Source organism: Centruroides vittatus, unplaced genomic scaffold, assembly GCF_030686945.1.
Source record: "Centruroides vittatus isolate TY-2023 unplaced genomic scaffold, ASM3068694v2 contig_980, whole genome shotgun sequence".
NCBI classification, from domain to species: Eukaryota; Metazoa; Arthropoda; class Arachnida; order Scorpiones; family Buthidae; genus Centruroides; species Centruroides vittatus.
Genome location: NW_027122652.1, coordinates 1,064,486 through 1,086,880, shown reverse-complemented (window position 1 = coordinate 1,086,880; position 22,395 = coordinate 1,064,486). Strand labels below are relative to the sequence as shown.

Sequence of the window (22,395 nt, the reverse complement as noted above, 5' to 3'; positions counted from 1 at the left end):
CTGTCAGGCGATCATGAAATCCAACCTCCTCTTTTCCTCTTTTCTGTACCCCCGTTTCTACACCCTCCCCCATTCTCATTCCTCTCTCCATACTATCTGCACTCCCTTTCTTCCTCCTTTGGCTATGTCCCTGATTTTGCGTCGAGTAAGTGGTCACCTGGTGTCGCCCGTGACACTCGGTTTATCTCACACAAATTATAACGACTAGAGTACCATCTACTTTCAAAAACGTTCTGATGCTGAAACAAGATATCTTGGGTCAACCGGTCAAGGTCAGCACATCGCGACCAGAGATATGTCGGGAATAACACGGAACAGGTAAATGGGTTTTTCTCAAAGATTCGTTTGTGAAAATTCGATTTCTCATTTCGAACTTACCAACGCACGTTTGTGAAAATTTGATTTCACAACGTCCACATTTCCAACTTCCCAACGAGCAACACATGCGCAAATCTCGCACTAGTGCCTGTTTGTAAAAAGAGTATCGCCATTTTGTATTTTATTTTCACTCGGTTCATGGTCCCCTGAGTACCTACAAGTCTGGTTCTTTTTTTATGCGCGCATGATTTAGGCACCTAATACTCTGGTAAATTGCAACTCCTGACATGTACTGTACTCCTTCATACCTCTAAGCTGGTAAGCCAGGACGGCATCGCGATTTTATAAATAAGACATAGTCTTGTCAATAACTTCTATCAAGCCACACATAGAACATCTGTACTGTACATCATATACATAATGTGAGAAGCTGGGGGTTACAGGTTGCACTGTTGATCTTTTTGATCTGTGATTGTCTGGTGAAGACCACTCACTTTGTCACTGGATGGTTTTATCTTTTTCTTGTAGTCAGGTTGTAAGATCTCTTCGAGTCAGGATATGATACCAGTTAGGATAGTAAAAGTTCGCGTCCTAACTTGCGAATTATCCGATATATTCGGGGTTCAAATAGGACAGGATCTATAGTTCGAGTGGGAGGGTTAGTGAGGTCGTTGATACGGTGTTTGCGATACACGAGTAAAAGCAACCATCTTAGAAATTCAACATATTTAATAGTTACTAACGGATTACAAATAAAAATCTAGGCGCAAGAAACGTAGTTTCCTCGATCTACCTGTTCAAGCGCTAGAGAGTGCTGTTAATCTTGATTACTAATAACTATTATCGACCGAGAGAGAGCGTACATAAATCGGTTCATTATCATACCTCTTTTGATGGAGTGTCTGTCATTTCTGCGGTAGATTATCCGTCGAAGAACGAGGAGAGACGTTCAGGAGGACACTTGCACAATTTACAAATTTATAAATATTCCAGAGGGGTTAACCTCGTAAAAGGATTTGCACCAAAACCGAAGATAGCTTTTCGGAGAACGATCGTCCGAAGATTGGGTGCGCTCGCGTTTTGTTATCATCAGTTGTGGGAATCTGATCAGGTGATCATTTGTTTGGTAGTAATGACACTTTGAATGTGCCATTGCTGGACAGAAAAAAAAATCGACTAACAGGTTTAGGATTTCTTCCGATTGTTTTTAGATTCTCTCCGTAGACTTGATTAAATGTCAACTTTCTCACACTTTAAATAATTGATTGCTATAACATATTTTCGATACTTTCTTGGGTCAATGCGAGGGGAAGAAACTTGTTGCTTCAAAGTCCCCTATAAACATCAGTTCCTTAGTTGATCGTAGACAGTTAAATTAACATTCGATCTTTTCCTGTTTTAACTCCGTGGGAATCGGACAGAATGAAGGAAAGTTACTTATAATTCCCCTTTTTTCGCGAATTTACGGAAAAACAACCCTCTGAATCTCACACGTAACATATACCAAAATAGAAATGATTTTACAACAATTCAAAATGAAGAAATACATAAACTATAAATATAATAATAGCAAATACTAATAATTAATACTTACCGAATCAAATAATTGATTAAAAAATTTCTCATTCAGCAATACATCGCCATATCCAATTTCATATTCCATATGTTTAATCTGCATTTAAATATACTATTATCAATTACATTCATTCAATTAGCTAATTCTATCTTTATAATTTACAATAATAAAACACTTTAGTATAATACAAGTCTTAATTTTAGTTCTTATAATATTTTACATGGTTCTGTAGTTATGTAAATTTCCTTTATGTCAGACTTTAAGACGTAACGTCAATTAACAATAAAATAATTTTTATTTACAAAAGTAATTTGATTAAAAATATAGTTGTGAAGATTATATTTATAATATTGAAAAATAATATTTATAAATTTACATAGGCCTGAAATTTTTACTTTGTAAACATTGCTTAATATGTAATATAAAACAGAAATAATATTTTAAATTTCTGGTCAAGTTTATAATAAAAGTGTATAGAGCACTTTTATTACATTCATACCTGCACACAAGCTTTAATTACTGTGGTTAAGAAAAATCCTTAAAAAATCTACAATAAAAACATACGCAAAATACATTTTAAAAAGAGTAATACTCTACATCAATGGTTTCCAACCTTTAATGATTCTCAGCGCCCTTGCTAAATTCAGATTTTCCCAAGGCGCCCTATGTCAAATTCTAACCAGTACAATTTGCGAAAATAGCGAAATAGCCAACATATTTCTATTTAAAGAGTTAGGACGTTAAGTAAAAAATAAATAAACCAGGTATTTAAGGTAACAAAAAAAAATGTAATTGAACAAATTCAATTAATCATAATTAGTGGATGGATGAGCCTGTTAATCATCACACATTTTCTCAAACCTTGGAATCAAACTGGACACAGCCGCCCCATTTCCTTCTCCACATTGATTTTCGTGCAATGCTTAGTTTTTTCTTATTTGTGCGAAGCGACAAAAATATTTTACGCACAAATAAGAAGTTGCAAATGAAATTAAGACTCTCTGAGCTGTACCACTCAGAAGGGTCTGAAGGGATGTTCATTTTTTACTGATATCCAAAGTTCAGTTAATTCCATGCCGCTAAATTTTGTTTTTACTGTATTGTCGCAAGACAACTCAATAAGATTTTTTTCTTCTGCAGCAGTAAATTCAGGTGGAGCACTGGCATTAAATAGATCTTGAATTCATGCAAATTTATCGATATTATCATTTTGAAAATATTTCTCAAACCAGGTGATAAGCTGTGATAAATGTTCTTCAAAAATAGAGTTCATACCTCGAAAAAAATCAACTCCATTGGAAGTCAAATACTGTGGCAACAATGGGAAACATCCTTTCCTTTGTCTTCATTTCTTTTTCTTTTTCATAGTTTTGATTTATTTTTATAAAAGATGAAATTTTCTCAATCGACTTTAAAAGGTGCATGTTGCTCCCTGCAAGGAGAGATTCAAGCATTCAGTTTTTCAAAAATATCGCATAAGTATGCTAGTTTTACCAAAAAATCTTCAATCACAGAATTTTTGGCATACTTGTGGTCTCCTCTTTAAGAAAAATATAAAATTCCTGTCGCAGTTCAGACGTACGAGACAAAACATTACCTCGATCGAGCCATTGCTCGCTCGTGGTAATGTTTAGTACTTTCTCGAAGTGCTGTAGTACAACAAAGACGTGTGCTCAGATCCCACATCCTCAAATAGTTTTTTGAGAAATCTTGCCGTTTTTATAAAGTTTACTAGATGTACTACATATTTTAGTTCAATGCAGGACTCATATTTTGATGCGAGTGCTTCCCTGTGAATAACGCAATGGGTCTACAGTTGATCAAGGTCTTTGCTTCGAAAAAGTGCTTGCAATCCGGACATACAGTAGAAAGAGCACCACCAGCACAAATACCAATGCATTTGATTCAAATTAATTTAAAAAAAAAATAAAAAATATATCAATGATCTCGAACAAATTGTGATCCGTAGCACCAGTGATACTTTTACAGAGGAGAAAGTCGTCTACAATGCTATTATTATCTATAAACTGTACATAGAAAATCAAGTGAACATCATTATAATTATCTGTGTCCTCATCCAGTTGCAATCCAAATTCCTTCCTTTTTATTTTCAATAACTAACTGAACATTGGAGATCCTTCGTTATGTGCTGTATTCTGCGACTGAAAGTGTTATTAGACAAAGGCGCTTTTGAACGCTGCTACCCAGAAGACCCACCGATCATCATGTTTACCATATCCACAGCAGCCGGTAGAATGAATTTTTCTGCGATGGTATGAGACTTTTTACATTTTGCGATTCTATGTGCCACCTTTATTACTGAGTTGATAATTTGCATATAGTCTGGTAGATGTCGCATCTTATCACATTGAATTGAAAGTGGAAGTAAATTTATGAAAATTTTATAATATTTCGCGGCGCCCCTGTGTGGGAGCCACGGCTCCCTAGGGCCCCGCGGCGCACACTTTGGAAACCGCTGCTCTACATGTTTGAGATAACCCAGATCTGAACAAATGAAATACATGAAAATGATCGGTTAAGATACCTTTAAGCTTCTTTTCAAACCCCCACCATGAAAAGATAAAGTCAAGTGCAGGAATTTAGATCAGCCCGTATCTAAAAAGTTTATAGCTCTTGCATTACCTGCTCTATGCTGATCTGTAGCGGGAGACACCTCTAACACTTGAAAAAGTTAGATTATAATAAAAAAATTATAAAACTGGCGAAACAAACTTTTTATGTTTAGAAATAAAAACTGCAAGGAAAGTATATCATTATTTATTATGAGGTAAGCTACAAACTTTTTGCAAACAATAATAATTGTCACATTGCATGAAAGCGTGGATTTTACTGATTAGTTACAGCTAAGTCGGAGATTAACATAACCAAACCAAAACAATGCTAACTAATTTCCAACACGGCATTTTAAGGTAAGTCCGATCATCACTGTTCGGAATTGAAAAGAAAAATGTCGCACCTGACGACCTTTGTGATGACGAAGAATACGATGATATAGAATCTGCCTTTCTCAATACATATGGTATTGGTATTCAATGCAGAGAGGGGCATAGCAATGATACAAGGGTAATACGCATAGGTGCCCATATAGAATGCCCGAGCTTCGACTAGATAATCTGACTTCTGTCGGCAATGATAAACATTACAGATAAAACGCCCCGAGCTGCCACCGAAGAAAAGCTACTCCGGGACAACACTGCTTAATGATATCATATATTTAAGTAGTGCTCGTTGTTACGGTGATGCGACGTCATCATAGCAAATCAATTATGTATAAATATAAAACCAGATACCATGGGCATAAGCAGAGAGAGGACAGACGATACTTTTGCCCTCCTTTGGATCAAGTAAAAAATTCTTCAAATTATAACCGTACAACTGATTGAGATATGCAACCTTACACTCTCGTCCATGAGATGTTTTGTCTGCATTTTTGTATTGATGCAATACTGATACTGTATTCCATAATTTACTTGTAAAAAAACCCTAAAAATTTAACTAAATAAATAAAACTTTATTGATGTAATTATTTGTTTTCAAACTTTGTCACCCTGGAAAATTTTCTGCCGACGCCCATGCCAGATACTATAGATTTAGATACAAGTATATCTAGAGATAAATAGAAAAAAAATTTGAGTACTTATTCTAGTTTTTCTGCATAATCCCTTCATATTGGACTTTATTTTCCTTTTGTTAAAAGTTAATTATTAAATTCGGGAGATCGATTAAAATGTATTTAAGAAAATATATTTAAATATAATTTTACAAAACTTTTAAAAAGAAAAGTCACTTTAAAATAATGAATATAATAAAAATTACTCTAATCTTTTCAACAATACTTTTTTATAACTTTAAAAAGTGAAATTTATAAGTCCAATTATCCAAACTTCTATATGTTGGATAGATATAATCTCTTTTATCATTTTCCAATTAATAGAATGGTACTGTACATACTTTTTACATTTAGACTCATTAATTTATGATTTTGTTTTTTTAAATTTGCTTATTTTATATACTACTTGGTCTGCGTTCTTTATCCTACACATAGAATTAGAATAAATATTTAATTTACTTTTTAAAAACTGTTCTAAATTATATAGTTGTATACCTGAAATCCACTAATGGTCTATAAATATATTTTAATCGATCTCACTAATTTACGAATTAACCTTTAACAAAAGGAAAATAAAAATGGGAATAAAGTCTAATACTTATTCTAGATTTTTTTAAGATCATATTTTTGAAATTTATAATTTAAATTTAAAAATATACTATACTTTGAATCTAGTGAAGTTCCTACTATCATCATCCAACCACTTTTCTTTGGCGAAAGTTTCATCCGCGATATTCATTATCTCTTTCATGTAGTTTTCGACCTAAAACGAAAAAAAAAAAAAAATGTATGTTACATTACTATAAAATATCAGGTTTATTTTAGTGGTATCCCACCCTGTTATATAAACTAAAGTATATCGGTTTAATTTTGTTCACACTCTTAACACTTTTAATGAAGAACAAATTAATCTTTACAATATATTTGATGTTCATAAAACCACATAAAATATAATAACTGCGAAGTAATTAAAATACTAGCAGATGAGCCCAGCGTTGCTAAAACAAAAAGTAACAATATCAAAGATTAAGATTATGAGCTTTATAGCCGATCTTACCCGTTTTTACCGAGTGCAAGAATTAGGTCTCCTACATCTGAGACTAATTAAGGAATTTTTAAATGGGTCTAAAAGTATGTTCGATTTTCCGCAAAAATGCAAAAACCTGCATCTAAAATAGTACAGTAGAAATCGAATTCTTCAGCTAATCCTTAATCCTCTCCCTCTCCCCGGTGGAAGAATTCGAAAAATCCCTTCTTAGTGTACGTTCTCGTGACGTACTCTAACCGTGTAAAAATTTCAACTTATAACTCCTAACCGTTTGGGCTGTGCGCGTATTATTGTTATTATTATCAACCCATCTCGATTATATATATAGATAAGAAATTGCTGTATTTAAAAGATTTCATATTTCTTAATAAATATGCTTGTGTTAATAAAATGATAATTCCTTTACTACAAATAATTTATCTAATGAAATTAGGTCTATTTTTAATCAGAATAGAACAATTTGCATATGAGTAAAAATTGTTATTTCGTTTATCATTAAGACGATGTCTTCACAAATCAATCTAGACCATTGTTTCTTATCCCAGAGCAGGGTAGCGCTCTATAGTAAACCTCAGCCACAAGTTAAAGTACCAAACTCCAAGACAAATAAACCGATATGGATGAAATTTAAAACACTTAATGTCCACAATGAATACTATGAACGTCTTAAATTTTGAATAAGTTCGTTGGATCGTTTTAGACTTCCGCAATAGACATTTTGTCGCTTATTTGACTAGATTTACGAGAGACAATACGAACCCAAATCACTGAAGAATCTAGAAGGTGTCTGCATATGCTTAATAGCTCTTTCGAGGGCTGACTTTTGTAGTCCTTTTGAAGATTTTATTTTAAAATATTAAGTATTTATAAAATAACAGCTCATTTTTTAAATTTTAATGTATTATTGGTCAATCAGCTATCACGTAACATGACGTAAATCTCTTAATTAATACAACTCTAATAATTCAAAAATAGAATATTTATAAAATAAAATTCCAGTTTATCTTCCCGACTGTTATATATACATAACAAGAGAAAGTATTGGAATTGTGTCAAATTTGACCCTTCGAGTTTTGAGACCTTTTGTCTACTACTGTATGTAGATATAGATTTTGTCTATTTAGATATAATGTTTGTTTCTTTTTTTCTTAGCTTTTTGGTCGATCTGCACCAAATTTTTCATACTTATTCTCCGAGACCTTGAGGAAAATCTGCAGGCTATCACGTGACTGTCAGATGAATATAGAATTATCATGAAATTTATTCCATTATTAAGTTATTGATGACTGAAAAAATACTTGAAATCTCACAAAAACTGGCAAATCAACATTAAAAATGTAAAGCTCAACGAAAGCATCTAAATAAAGGAAACTTTTGAAAGCTGTGACATAAGAATACTGGAAACAGATTTGACAGTAAGACTCATCATGTGAACAAAGTGCACATTACGCAGACAGGAAGTTTTGGATAAAGCATCTCACCCCAATAATAAGTCGGAAAAATAAGCATCGTCACAGAAAAAGGCTTCGAGCCGTACTTTGTGACTTAAAGTCGTTGCGTCTACATTAATTTAGCTGAGCCTTAAACATCTTTGATCAATATCAGTACAAAATGTGTGAGGCACAAAGTAAAGCTCAAAGTTTTTTTTGTAACGATACTTTACTTTCCGATTTATTATTATGGTAACATTGCTTCATTCAAAACTTCCTGTAGTTGCAGTCTGTGTAATGTGCATTTTATTCACATGTTGAGTCATGCTGTCAAATCTGCTTCCAGTATTCTTGTGTCACAACTTCAAAAGTTTACTTTATTTAGATGTTTTCGCTGAGCTTTACTTTTTCGACCTGGTTTCACTAGTTTTTTTATGGGATACTAGTATCATTCGATAATGTTTTCAAAGCTCGTTGTCCTATTGTAGTAGCTTTATCCATAAGAAAATTTCTGAATTAATTAGTATTTAATTTAAAAATAATTTATCAAAAGTTTACTTCACTTTAAAAAAGACTACTAAATGAAAGTTACCTACAATTGATTTTACATAATTAAACTTTAACTACAATTTAAAATTTAAATAAATTTTAGATCTTAACGTTTGAACATATTTTAAAACTTTACCTTTGCTATTTTCTCATTAATATTATCGTAGTCATATTTTAGCTGTAGACTTTGTAAGCCAATAGCAAGTACATAAGGCATATTTTCAATGCAAGATTCCCATTTCATCGAAGTTCTCATTGAAACATTTTTCTTAGAAGAAGCTTGAAATATGTTTTCAATAACACTTGCGACTATTTCATTTTCCTCAGATAAATGACTTAGCAAAGCATTCCAAATAATTAAGTTATACATATCCCTAATTGGAAAGAATTGTATAAGTTTAATGCAATATAAATTTATTATGTCATTGAATATAAAAAAATTTAAAAAACAATTCATTTTATTTACTTTAGAAAATGCTTTGCAGTTTTATAACTTTTTATAGGCCTATTATTGGAAGCTGTATTATATTTACTGAGTTCTAAATAAAACATAACCATTATTATTAATTAAATTTAAAAAAACAAACAAACTAGAAAGTCAAAAGAACAACGGAGTTTCTTATTTCTCTGATAGTAGGCTTAATTACACTTTAGGCAAACAAGTGTTTAAAATCACTAAAGTCTCCTGTTTAGACCTGACCAATATCTTGTCACAGTTTTTCAGATGTGTAACATAAATACTGATCATTTTTCCATAGAAAGTCTTCATGGGAAGCATTCCCTTAACAGATCTCTCTGATAATAGATTTCCTTATTCTAAACTATAACTACTCTACTTTAGACTTTCTATTGTAGTCAGCTAGTTAGTGGCAATAGTTAATTTTTGATGAATTGCGTACAAAATAAAATATAAATTATCTGAAAGATATACGGCAATAATTATGTAATCACTATTACTTCACTTTTAAAATTTTGTAATTGAATTCTGTGATTTTCGGTGTCGAAACGCCTGTAGTAAGTGTGAATATCTTGTTCGAAAGATACTTGTTTTCTTTAGGTAGTGTGCAAAACTTCGTTTCTCTGTAAAGAGGGTACTAAAATATAACCAACAGGCTTATTTTTTACGCTTATAAGGATAACATTGTATCGAAATTTTCATTTAAAATGTTATCCAGAATAACAAAAGCTCAAATTTATGCGAATTAAAACTTTTTATAACGGTTTTACTAAAGACGTATTGAAAGTTTTCCGTCTGCGATTTTCGCGTCGAAGAGGTTACCCACAAGGTTCTTATCTGTATTAATTCGCTTTAAAGCGTCAAGCTTATCTTTAGCAAAGAAAAATTTCTAAAAACAGCTTTGACCGTCATCCAAATTGTCATAATTTTTTACATCTCAGATGTTTTCGTTTGGATCTTTATATCTTTATAAAATATATATATCTCTAACAAAATCTATTCTATTTATGTATAAAAGGTATCTTAATCATACAGGCTTGCATTAGAATGAAAACATGTAAAAAGAATTTGTGCGAATTCAGTTTCATTTCAAAGTGACTGACATTTAAATTAAACCAATTATGAAATAAGATGTAGAGTACACTAAATAGTATCCTGCGGGTATCTGAGCTTTAAATGAAGTATACGAATATATAGAATCTATTATAAAAGATCAGACTGAGGAATAAGGCAGAGGAATACAGTCGACTGCCAAGGGAAGTGACTTCTAGAACTTCCTATGGAAAAATAGGCCCATGTAGATGTTGGACACGTTAAGAAAATCCAAAACCTTCACATAGATAGTTTATTGGAGAGGCGCAAACTGCGACCAATCAACGTTAGTAATTTTGTCCACTCATCCACTAGTGGACGAATTTTATTTTTAAACTACTGTACTATTAATAAGACAGTTCCAAGAGAGCAACCTTACAATTATTTTTTAAGTAATATCGAAGTTATATTTTAAAACAGTCAATACTACACGAATACTGGAACTATTACTACAAGTATGAAATGGCTTTTCAAGGTAATATTTGCAGTTGTTAGCAATAACCAATATTATCCAACTAGACAATTCTACCAATACGACAATCTGATAATTTATTTATAAGTTGCTACTTTTATCTCGAGGTAACCGTGTTTTATGTTTTCTTTCTTGCGAAGACACAATGCAGTGACAGTTGATTTAAAACACTTTAAAACAGAAGTTTAGTTTAGTTTTGTTCCTCGAGAGGTTTCGAGGTCTGTGTAGGAAAGTATACGAAGTAAAATGAAAGACCAACCGAATAAAGGATGAAAATTTGCCCAGTGTTTTAAATCAACAGTCACTGCATTGTGTCTTCGCAAGAAAGTTGCTACTTGTGTTTACCAAGAATAAGAGTGAAAAGTTCTGATAAACTAAGACGCATTACGAGTTGAAAAACTCGGCGAGAAGGATTAATGCGTAGAAAGAAAATACAGTAGAGCATCGATTATCAGACTTAATTGGGGAATGGGGTTGGTCGGATAACTGAAAAGTCGGATAACCGAAAAGTATGAAAAAACATATTAGTACAGTGTATTAGGCCTGGTTTAAATACTAGCCTCCCTTTCATGGTCGAGCCAGTGCTGCCAGTTAAAACATGCAAAAATTTAACAAAAATAATATTAAAGTAGCCAAGACATAACCAAATATTGTAGCGCCACATCACTAGCGGACATTTCAATTTGCCGACTAGAACGCGGTCGGTTAACCGATAAGTCGGTTAATCGGGGGTCGGATAATCGATGCTCTACTGTATATCAATAATAATGTATGATGCCTGGAGAGTGATACTAGAAACAAGGTATTTGTTTTGACATTTTAAATGAATTAATTGAAAAAATATTTTAAATTCTATTGTTTAAATTTTTTTAAATATAGCAACTGACCAAAATAAATTATATTTAATATTAAAACATACCTTCGATCGTTTTCGTTTATGAATGAGCAAATATCCTTAATATAGTCCATGCTCTGTACTCTCAATAGAGTTGTATCACTATAATTATCCGGACGACCTGAGTATTTATATAGATTTTTAAAGAATGTTGTCCATCTAAACTGAATAAATATATATTACAATAATTACTAAGTAATTATTAACATATTTATTTATTTATTATTTTAATTTTAAATACCTGGTTACAATCAGAATCAGTTTCTAATTGTGAAATAGTTAGCTTTGTAAAATTATCTTTTCTTTCCTTCTGCATTATCTGAAATATTTAAGAAAAAATCTAACATTCTACAACCCGTTAAATATAAAGATAATTCAAAAAAAGAGGACAAATTAAGAAACTGAAAAAGATAAGAAGAGAAAAAAAATTACATTCAAATACATAGTTTATTTCAGTAAAGAAAGTGGCGTGTAAGATTAGCCACAATCAGCAATTTTCGCTGACAAATTCGCAACCTTTACTTCCAGCTTGATAAAATAGAAGTGGCCACGGAAATCCTGTGGGAGAGGAACATTTTCATCTTAATGGAAAAGTAAAGATACGTGAAAACTTTAATGTTTTCCAGCAGATTTCCCTGCACTCACAAAAACTTTCAGACTAATGTTGATTCAGAACAAGTTTTATCCTTCGGTCATTCTTCTTAGAGGAAACTAATTCTGCGTGATATGCACTGTGACCAGGGCCAGATCATCGCATAGACAAATGAGACAAATGTCTAGGGCCCGGTTTTTTGAAGGGCCCGGTCAAACTGTCTATTTTGAAAAGATTTATAAATAAAATTTTTCTGAAAGATACTTTTCTGAATTTTTAAATAAAGTCTATTCATATTTATAAACTTACTTTTTTAAAACTATCTTGGCTTTTATTTAAATTATCTTTTTCATTATTCAATTTACCTTTCATGGGTAAAATATTATATTATTTAAATATTAACCGAAAAGGTTAAATTAAACAATTAATATTTTAAGGTAATATTGTTATTGTATAACAACTTTTGCTAAACATTTATTCAAATAAATTTCAATTTTTTTTAAATTTATAAACAAGCTGTTCGAACTTTTCTAGAAAAACTAAAATTTATTGTTGTATATTAAATATTTTTTATTAATAAAAGTTTAAGATTTGTTTTAGTTTTTCACATTATTTATTTTTGTTTTATTTATTGTTTTATATTTTTTGTGTGCTCTATTTCTTGTGGGAGTGGGAGGGGACCCGGTAAGAACAAAATGTCTAGTGTCCCAAAGTGGGTTAATCCGGCCCTGAATGTGACAATCTTGAGATTACGGAGAGGCACTCAATATTTTTATCGTACCCCAAATGCAACACTGACGAAACTTTAAGTCAACCGATTTCAAGCATGGCGAACCCTGTTTACAGCAGATTAAACATTAAATACAAAAGATATTGTTTGATGTGTTCTGTTTATCCATTCTCAATCATTGGAACATAATTAACATTATCGAAGATGACTTTTATTAATAGGTACTTCTTCGCTTATACCAATGCAAATTATACTGCTTACAGCAGTTTATGCAAAATTCATCAATAATAGAGATTAGTCCTGCGTTTCTACCGCCTGATCACACCGTTCTTCGATCTTAATCCGAATAATTTTTGATTGTGGAAATACTTAAAAAGTGTGATTTATCAAAGAGATTGCAAATTTGGCAATCTTGAAATACAGTATGACACTGCATGTGAGAATCATCATAAAGAATCAATTACGGTCGGTTTGTTGACTACGAACACAATATAGTGCTTACGACGATCACTTGGCTTTTCTTCTCCCTGTTATTCAGTTGAGACAAGCATTACGTGCGTATGTAGCTCGTTTCAGGCCTAATATGCCCCTCTTCAGTCAACTAAATATTAAGACGATGACACTTTACAACCAATGTTTCAGGCAATAGTACTTTACAACTAATGTTACGAACGTTGGTTTTAAAAACTTTTTAACTTTAAAACTTCTAACTTTACGGTCGGTTGTTAAATACACTGTTTATCGCCTTCAGGATCTTCAACATCGCTGTTTATCGTCTTTTACATCGTTAGAATGAAAACCACATTTACAGATTCCCTACATCTGATGGTTTCTGTGAGCATAGTGACTTATGCAGGTAATATGTTTGTTGCTTGCAAAACAAACACGTGTCAAAGTGCCACAGTAGTGACTTTTGGTACAAATTGTTTTAAATGGAAATGTCTCTGGCATATCATGAAATGTAACTATGAAAGATTTGCTTGTGTTTAGACTACTAAATGTTTTTCTTGACAGCGTAGATTAAAAGTACTTTAATTACGATAATTCAGTATCACTGCTGAGTGGAAAATAGCAGAAAACAGATTCAAATTTCAAACAGAATCACTTAACTTGATGTTTTTATCTTCTGAAGGAGTCCTATCTTCATTTTCATTCTGGTATCCATATCCGTACTCAATAAGTGAGATAAATAGAGATAGGAAAGGTAAACTGTATATTGAGATAATTGATTTTTTAATGTAACAAATGAATATGCTCATTAATTTCGTTTTAATATTTATTACAGTTGTGACCGGAGGGTCGGCACCTCTTTAGTGCCTTGTCAGGACAGACACCACCGTGTCCCGATTGACACGGAAGCCGAGGCGGGGTGTTAACTAGGTAGTTGAACGTTGGTCACGCGAGCGGCCGCATGTGCAGGCGATCGGATTCGGGATGGAGACCGAGTGTTAGCGAGCAGGAAGTGACTCACGTAGAGACTAGGTTAACGAAACAACCGTTTATTTGTAAAGGACGGAAACTACATTAAATACAATTTATCGATAATGAGTGTAATAAATCGATCTAAACTAGGTCTAGACAGGCCTAATTTCGCGGTTCTCGAGAGAGAGAGAATGGTTCGCAAGTTGCTAAATACCTAGAATAGAAGATATCCACAAGATGATGCTCTTGGATTAAGGTTTCGTTGAGGTTGGAACAGACTCGTTAGGATCGTCGGGAAAGTTGTTCAATAGTTTGTCTAATTTGGCACACTGTTAGGTGATGTCCGAGGAGAGTAGGAGAGGTATCCAGTCGGGCGCTGACACAATTAAAATTTGGAGAACTTTTTGTGATATCGATACTCCTGGAGGAAAGGGCTACGACTGACTAAATTTTCGGTTCCTTGTTATATTCAACTGATGAACTTGATACAACAGGTCGGGAGGTTATGAGAAAGTGTCACTTAGCTGCTGAAAACTTAACAAACGATTAATTCCCAGGTGTGAAAGTTGACAGTTATCGGACGAAATAGTATTGTTAGAATGTTATATTATGATTTAGTTATGTAAATAAATTACGCAGTGCCGAGTCTCACACAGTAGATCTAACTCAAGAGGAAATCGACTAGTAAGGACTATAGACAAGGAATGATGACCTAATTCATATAAACCATAAAGATTACTGAAAATCTATATTTGATTAATAGTCCGGACGGCTCACGATAGCACACCGGGCTACCCTTCTATGATCGTCTGGGCTCTCACAAAAGCCCTGTGGTGTTTTTTTTTTGTCTCATTTATTTTGAAATTTTTTGAAAAATTTCAAAATATTTAAGTTTTCCAATTTTTCGAACTGCGAAAAATGCAATAAATAACGTTTTTATTGCGCGCCGAGTTTACTCAGAAAAAAATTCGAAAAAGTGCCGGCTTCTAACAAGCTTCCACGCGACTATGGACGGTAGCAAAAAATTGGGAAAAAAACGAGTTCGCGATAATCGCTATCGTCGATCGCGACCATCGCCAGCATGTTTTTCACGATCAATTCTTTTCTCTCAACAATTTTATTTTTTTTCAAGAATAAGATCGATTCTAGCCTGATTTTGAAACGAGATATTGCAATTTATTATTAAACTCAGCGATGTCTTATTATACTCTGCGAGAAATCGCGTTTGTCCGCGCGAGAAATAACAGCGACAAAAATTCTCAAAATTAATATCTTTAATACAAATTACGCTAATTGTACAATTTTTTTTCTCGCGAAAGAATTTCATTTAGGCATTGTTGCAAATGCATTTTTTTGACAAAATTTCGAGAATATTTTTAGTTATAAATAGATGAATTTACGCATTCGACATCATGTCTTGAATTGCCGAATTTTCGATAATCCACACATTATTTCTTTGATTGCTTCATTTTATGCACAGAAAACATTTATATCTATGCTATGAACAAAGAACTTTGATGGATTGAATAATATTTTGGTCGATGTCAAGTTTTATATTAGGTGATCGAGTTAAGCCTAACACACGACTATATCATATTAAAAATTAAAAATAAAATTCATGTGTAAAAATATAATATATCTGTTTAATCTGTTAATATCTAAGAAAATATCTGTTAAATCGTAAATACAACATTCATATGAGTAAAACAAAATAAAAACTTTGTCAATTGGTCGATTTACAAGTCAGAAAGAAGCATTTGAAAATAGGGAAATAAAACAATTAACGTTTATTGACTTTCGCGGTAGGGGGTAAAGCGGGGTATATTGACAAATTTTTTCGCAGTAGCACGAAATTTCTACTGACTTCACTTGAAAGTGTCATATTTCTTCCCCATTTAAAAACAAACCCTATGGCGATCGGTGAAACGTGAAATAAATTACGGCGAGTTGAAATTTGATATGTTTATTTTTTGTGTTTTACGTATCAAATTACATTAAATTCAACACAAATAAAGCATTTGTGTCAAAAAGAAAATATTTTACACTGTTTAGAACTAGAAAAAATAAAGAAAAGAAAGATGTAATAATAATTTTTGAAGCCAAACCAAAAATTTTACAATTTAAAGATAAAAAATGGAATCTGTTAGAAGCCGCGCGATACACTAGTCCGGATGGCTCACGATAGCACATCTGGCTAATGTAATGTTCTTTGAAAGAGAAACAAATCTAAGTGAAAAATCTTAGTTGTATAAATTCAGTGTTTTATATTTTATAGATTTTCAGTAATTATATGTTTTATTATTGCTAATAAAGCATTTCAGTAATTAAATAAAAATTTTATTAGTTTACTTATCTATCTATCAAGTGTTAACGTTATAGAAATTATAATCATACTTACATCGCTTAAAGATATTTGTAAATCAATCATTTTTTCAATAAGTTTTTCCTTATTGTTTTCTTTCAACTTAAGTACAGAAAATACGATCTGGGACAAAAGCATATACCGATTCTTAACTTTAAGCAAATCTTCTTCATTTGATGTATTCAATGATTTATAGTTTCTAATGACAGTATAACCTTTATTGATCTGAAAAATAATTTATCATTTTATTAAAGCTTTTCAGATACTCTACCAATCTGAAATAAGAAAATAAAAATTAATTAAAATAATTTATCGAATGTTTCGTTTATCAACTGTAGTTAATCAATCTAATAATAAATATTTCATAATCATAAAATTTAATGACGGTTAAAATGACATTAACTCTGTTATAGAGGTTTTATATTAATTAACTTTTTAGCAATTTATCCTTATACATTTGAATTATTACATTATTTATTATAAATTAACACAAATTAATATCTAAACAATTGTATTACAATTTAATTAAATTTTAAGAAGAAATAATTTAATACAATTATATTTTTTTATTGTAACATCGAATTAAGTTCTGTTTCAGAGTGAAATTTTACACAAAGTATCAATAACATTTCCATCTGACTCCACAAATACATAAGATACTTGCATTTGTGTTATTGTAAAACTCAAAAATGTAAAATAGTTTATGGTAAATTTTGAATTACAGTTAATAAATTAACAAATGTTTACAAATAACTGATAATAAACAACATAGTATCTGTAGTTGAAGACATGTTATTTAATAATTTTTACTATTAAGAAATAATGATTAGCCAAAAAAAAGTGAAGTAAAAATTTAAGAATAAATAGGTGTGGAAAATAAAGATGTAAGCATTGAAATGAAGAAATACGTATTTAATTTCTTTGACAAATGCTTGAATATCGTAAATTTCCGATAGACGCCGGTCTTCAATAGCCGTCAAATCCCCTAAAAACGCCGGTTATTTAGTTTGAACTCGTAAATAGATGTCGGGTGTCGTTAAATTCCTACGCGCAGCTCGCGAAACTTAAAAGTGTTCTGTAGATGCTGTGAAAGTTTTCCCATGGAAACTCTTGAAAGATGTTTTTCCCACGAATGCAGCGCAACTGGGGTACAGTATACGGTAAGTTAGATAAGTGAGTGCATCTTGCATTTTCTGTTTTGAATTTTCAGTTTTACACAAATCAGTAAATTCGATGTGGATCGGGAAACTAAGAGGCCTTACAGCGTTAATTTAAAACTGAACGCAGTTACGTATGCAAAAGAACACTCCGGAAATGCAACAGCGCGGAAATTCATACACGTAGTACATCCAAAACAAACTTGCGTGTGGGGAAGCAAATGTGACGTTAAGGCTATCATGAATAAGAGTGAAGCAAAGAAACTGACAGGAAGAAGGCGCAAGAAGATCAGAGAAGAATTAGAAGAAAAGGTTCTGTAGTGGATTTGTAAACAGCGAGAGAAAACTAACCGTGTCTCCAGACAGATGGTAATAGAGAGGGCAAGAGAAATATTCATCCAGTTAGATGTAAATAATAAACAAAACGTGGCATTCTCAGCTAGCTGAGAATGGCTAGTAAAATTTATGAAATGTAACTACAGCGGAACTTCTCTTAACGAGAATCTGGCATAACGAGCAACGTTTCGCATAACGAGTGTCGAGAGAGGGAAATCCCGGATTGTGCACGCTCATGCTTCATCATGATATTATCTATGATTTTTTTTGTTTTCTGCAAATCGAATTCGCATTCCAGGTTGGTTCATTCCGTGCTAGAAAAAAAGATTATTATTCACTCTCCTTAACAATGTATATTTTACAATTTTCTTCGAATAAACGTTATACGTAAAATACCATATTTACTCGCGTATAAGACGATCTCGCATATAGAACGAGGTGTGACTTTAAAGATAAAAATAAAGAAAATTAGATTTATTAATACAATTCTAATTTTAATTCGTTTCATTAATCACAAATAAATTATCATCAAATGCACGTATTAAGGCAAACAATTATATTTTCTTGACGCTATCACCTTTCGTCTACTCGGACTCGCCTTCCCAAGCTTGGTTATAATTCTCCTCTTTTTCACTCTTACTCCACAAAGCATCGTCCTCTGATCCGTCGAGTGAATTTAAAATGCAGTATTTCCTGAATGACTGCTATCAGCTTTTGAAGATTGCTTTTCCTTGCACCTGATACCCATGTAGCAAAACCAAAAGATTATAATGCACGTGACAGGAAAAACGTTAATTTTTAATGATTCAGAATGTACAGATATTCATAAAAATACAAATTTAACAAATATAAATGACTACTTATAAAATCATTGCTAAGTGACTAGCTATTTTCAGATCATCTCTTTAAAAGCAACATTCACCTTGGCCTCGATAGCACTCTGCTATAATGGCAGCATGAAATATACACAGTTCACAAAAATTATTGCAAAAACGCAAAGGATCCTTCGCTCGCATGTATAGAACGACCTATGTTTTTGAAGCAGTGAAAAATGAATAAAAACCTCGTCTTATAAGCGAGTAAATACGGTATTTGAGTATTTTTTTCGGCATAAAACGCATTATCATATTTTACATTAATTTCCGTGGAAAAAATCGCTACGCTTAACGAGTGTTTCGCATTACGAGTAAGGTTCTGGAACAAATTATGCTCGTTAAGCGAGGATTCACTGTATTTGTCTACTAGATGAAAAACATCACTTGCTCATAAAGATCCTCGGGCGCAACTCGATACGCTAGTGTATATAAAGTGTTGAGATTTCCTTCTCGCACGTGGAAAACCCACGTCCGAGAAGGAGATCTTAACAATGACTCGGAAATCATAGCTATGGATGAAAAATCTGTGTTTTGATATGTATGGAAGCATCACGATAGTAAGAACTGATAGCAAGATTGTCCAAACAAAGACAACGGTCACGAGAAAGATCATTTTACTGTTGTTTCAGCAACAAAAAGCGACAGAACGAAATTGAACCTTTGATCATATTTCGGAAAGAAGAACGAAAAGTGGAGAGGCTGCAGAATGTTCCCGGAGTTGTGTCACAAGTTCTATCAGCTGTTGTATATCAAACAGTAAATTTCGGAGTGGTTACAGAAAATCTGCTGCAAGTTTTCTTTCCAGCATAGACTGTTTCTGAGCGATTGGTATTGCTGTCACATCAGCGATGAAAAACTAGCGTTAGGCAAACCGATTCTCTACGACAAATAACACGAATATCGCTGTTATTCCTCGCGGTTACAAAAAGTATACTCAAGCAGCGGATGTAATCTACAATGTCTTATTTAATAACCCCAGTTTAATGTCTGTTAATTTTGATATAATTCTTCATAATTTTACAAAACTGTCATATAAATTTAACATAAATTTTAATAATACTAAACAGGATATAATAAAATATTGTAACATAACGCTACCTTAATAAATTTTAAAAAATGATCTTTATATACAGAGTAGATAGAAAAAAACGACCAATCGTAGATACTGATTTTTGCCATTAACTCTTCGAATGTAAACAGTTCTTGATTAACAAGATTCCACTCCTTGAGTTCCAACGCTTTCAGAAGATATTCAAGAGATTCTTGTATAGAAGAACCTGTTAAAAATTATAATTTATTTATCTGTTTTATTAAATTCAACCATTAATTAATTAAATTACGTACCTCTGGTCAAACAAGACTGATAATACATTTTTAACTTCTTAACAAATTCGGGTTCATTTTTTTCTTCTGATTTTTCTAATTTCTCTGGACAAATCAACAGCTAATAAATATTTACAATTTCAACAAATATTTACAAAGTATTCATCTAAAATTACAGAATTACCTTTAGCCAAATAATTCATATATCCATTTAAATGGTCAAAATAGCTTGAACTAGCCCGTTGTCTTCTGTATTTCATAAAATTTCCACATGCAAAATTATAGAAATTTTCACAGGGATCAATAGTAAAATCCAACAGTTGCAATATTCTACCCGCTAAAATTTATAAAATTGATTGTAATAAATTATTTTGTTAAAAATATGTAATTATTAATTTTTTCATAAATTGTGATCCAAACCTTCTTCTTTGCAAACTGGCGTTAGGCAAACCGATTCTCTACGATCATATTTCACTATTGAACATATTTGAAAATATTAATTAAATTTATTAAAAGTTTCTTATGATTCATTTTAATAAATATGTTTAGGACATTAAAAAAAAAAAAAAAAAAAGACATATATACAAAATGGTGCATTTGTAATATCAATTGCAAACATCTCCTGAAATATAAAAATTAATAAACAATTTAAGACTATACAATAACGAGTCTTTCAATGTCCTTTCTAACAACTCAGGATAATAAAGATAACAGTCTTACGGTGGAGTTGACTTTTTATTACAGGCTACTTATCCGCCTCACTATGCAAAACGTTACAAGACTTCCTTCCGGTGACGGCACAAACAAGAAAATAATATACATTCCATACAATTGCCAGGACAATTAACTTGAGGTGTGAGAAAGAGCTTCGAAAGACTTGTTATTGTATAGTCTTAAATTTGTGGGTGAATTGAAGCGCAAGCATCAATAATACGTTCTTGTATATTTTCACGTTTTGTTGGTACTCGTGATAGCATTTTTATTTTTGCATGTTCTAGAGATACAAATCTAAAGATGTTTGATTTCGAGAACGAACCGCCATGAGACTAATCCTCTACGTCCAGTCCACCGTTCAAGAAAGTCCCTATTCAAAATTTTATGAGCTTGAATTCAATAACGAGCTAGGAAATAAAAATTTGAGAGGGTTTCTTTGAAATCTAGTGACCTCTCTCTTACCCATAAGATGAAATGGTCGAGTACTTTCTATGTTGTTCAAAATATTCATCCAATATCATAAACTTTCATATAAGATAATTTTTCAATTTAATGTAAATTTCAAAAGAAATTTGCAAATGACAAAATAAATGGACCACCTTGTATATCTTGCAGACATATTCTGAAACTTGCCATTGTAAGAAGTGTCTAGCCATTTATTGAATTGCAGTAAACATTTATTTGAAGATCTGTCCATTTTTTCTGGTTATTTCTAGAAATGTTAACCTTGGCCGTGTTCAGTAACGCAGAACACCTAAGTTAGAATTCTGAGTGGCGTAGTGGGCGGAGCTAAGAATAGATAAAGGAAACTAGTGGTGGGAGGAGTCAAGCAGTAGTTAGAAACGAATTCAACATCGCAGCATATACCGGACATTCCAATTTTCAACACGAGTGTTGAGTGTTGAAACCAACAATTTGACGTCATCAACGACGTTCCAACTCGAGTACGAAGTGCTTAGTTCACATAATTCCATTCTCAGCAAGATGGATTCCATTCAAATGTCGCACCAATTACCCACAATTCATTGGAAAGTAGCAGTCAACATATCTGTTGAGAGCTGAGTGTGTTGAGTAAGCGCTGACAACAGCGCCACTTCAACATTAAAATAACGAACGACTTTTAGCGAATATGATCAGCGCTGAGTCAGTGTTGAAAATTGGAATGTCCCGATAACTAGACTTAGCAAGAATTCTGCGTTACTGAACACGGCCCTTGTTTCTGTAGATGTTGACACGGGTGTATCTGTCGGTATCTGTTTAATGAAATTAACGTGTCATGTAAATGTGTAACGGTATATTATCATATGGCGAAAAATCAAAACAGCTAAATATTTTCGAATTTCCGTATGTAGAACAGCATACAGTTTTTAAGGAACTCCTTTCCTGTTGTATACAGTAATATAAGTTTTTATACCC

The 22,395-nt window shown here is 32.3% G+C and overlaps 2 protein-coding genes across 2 annotated transcripts in view; one reads left to right on the top strand and one right to left on the bottom strand.

Annotated features, from left to right (window-relative positions):
• LOC136985887 (serine/threonine-protein phosphatase 1 regulatory subunit 10-like) overlaps nt 1-22,395 on the top strand; it is a 660,716-nt gene that overhangs the window by 344,619 nt on the left and 293,702 nt on the right. The window lies entirely within an intron of this gene.
• Nucleotides 1-22,395, bottom strand: part of LOC136985893 (neprilysin-2-like) — a 97,490-nt gene that overhangs the window by 67,145 nt on the left and 7,950 nt on the right. The window contains exons 3-12 of the mRNA XM_067283277.1: nt 20,686-20,739; nt 20,450-20,602; nt 20,287-20,370; nt 20,041-20,219; nt 16,611-16,799; nt 11,710-11,787; nt 11,493-11,632; nt 8,689-8,926; nt 6,190-6,288; nt 1,913-1,990 (exon numbers count right to left, since the gene is read on the bottom strand). Coding sequence (XP_067139378.1) covers nt 1,913-1,990; nt 6,190-6,288; nt 8,689-8,926; nt 11,493-11,632; nt 11,710-11,787; nt 16,611-16,799; nt 20,041-20,219; nt 20,287-20,370; nt 20,450-20,602; nt 20,686-20,739 — 1,292 coding nt within the window. The remainder of the gene's footprint in view (nt 1-1,912; nt 1,991-6,189; nt 6,289-8,688; nt 8,927-11,492; nt 11,633-11,709; nt 11,788-16,610; nt 16,800-20,040; nt 20,220-20,286; nt 20,371-20,449; nt 20,603-20,685; nt 20,740-22,395) is intronic.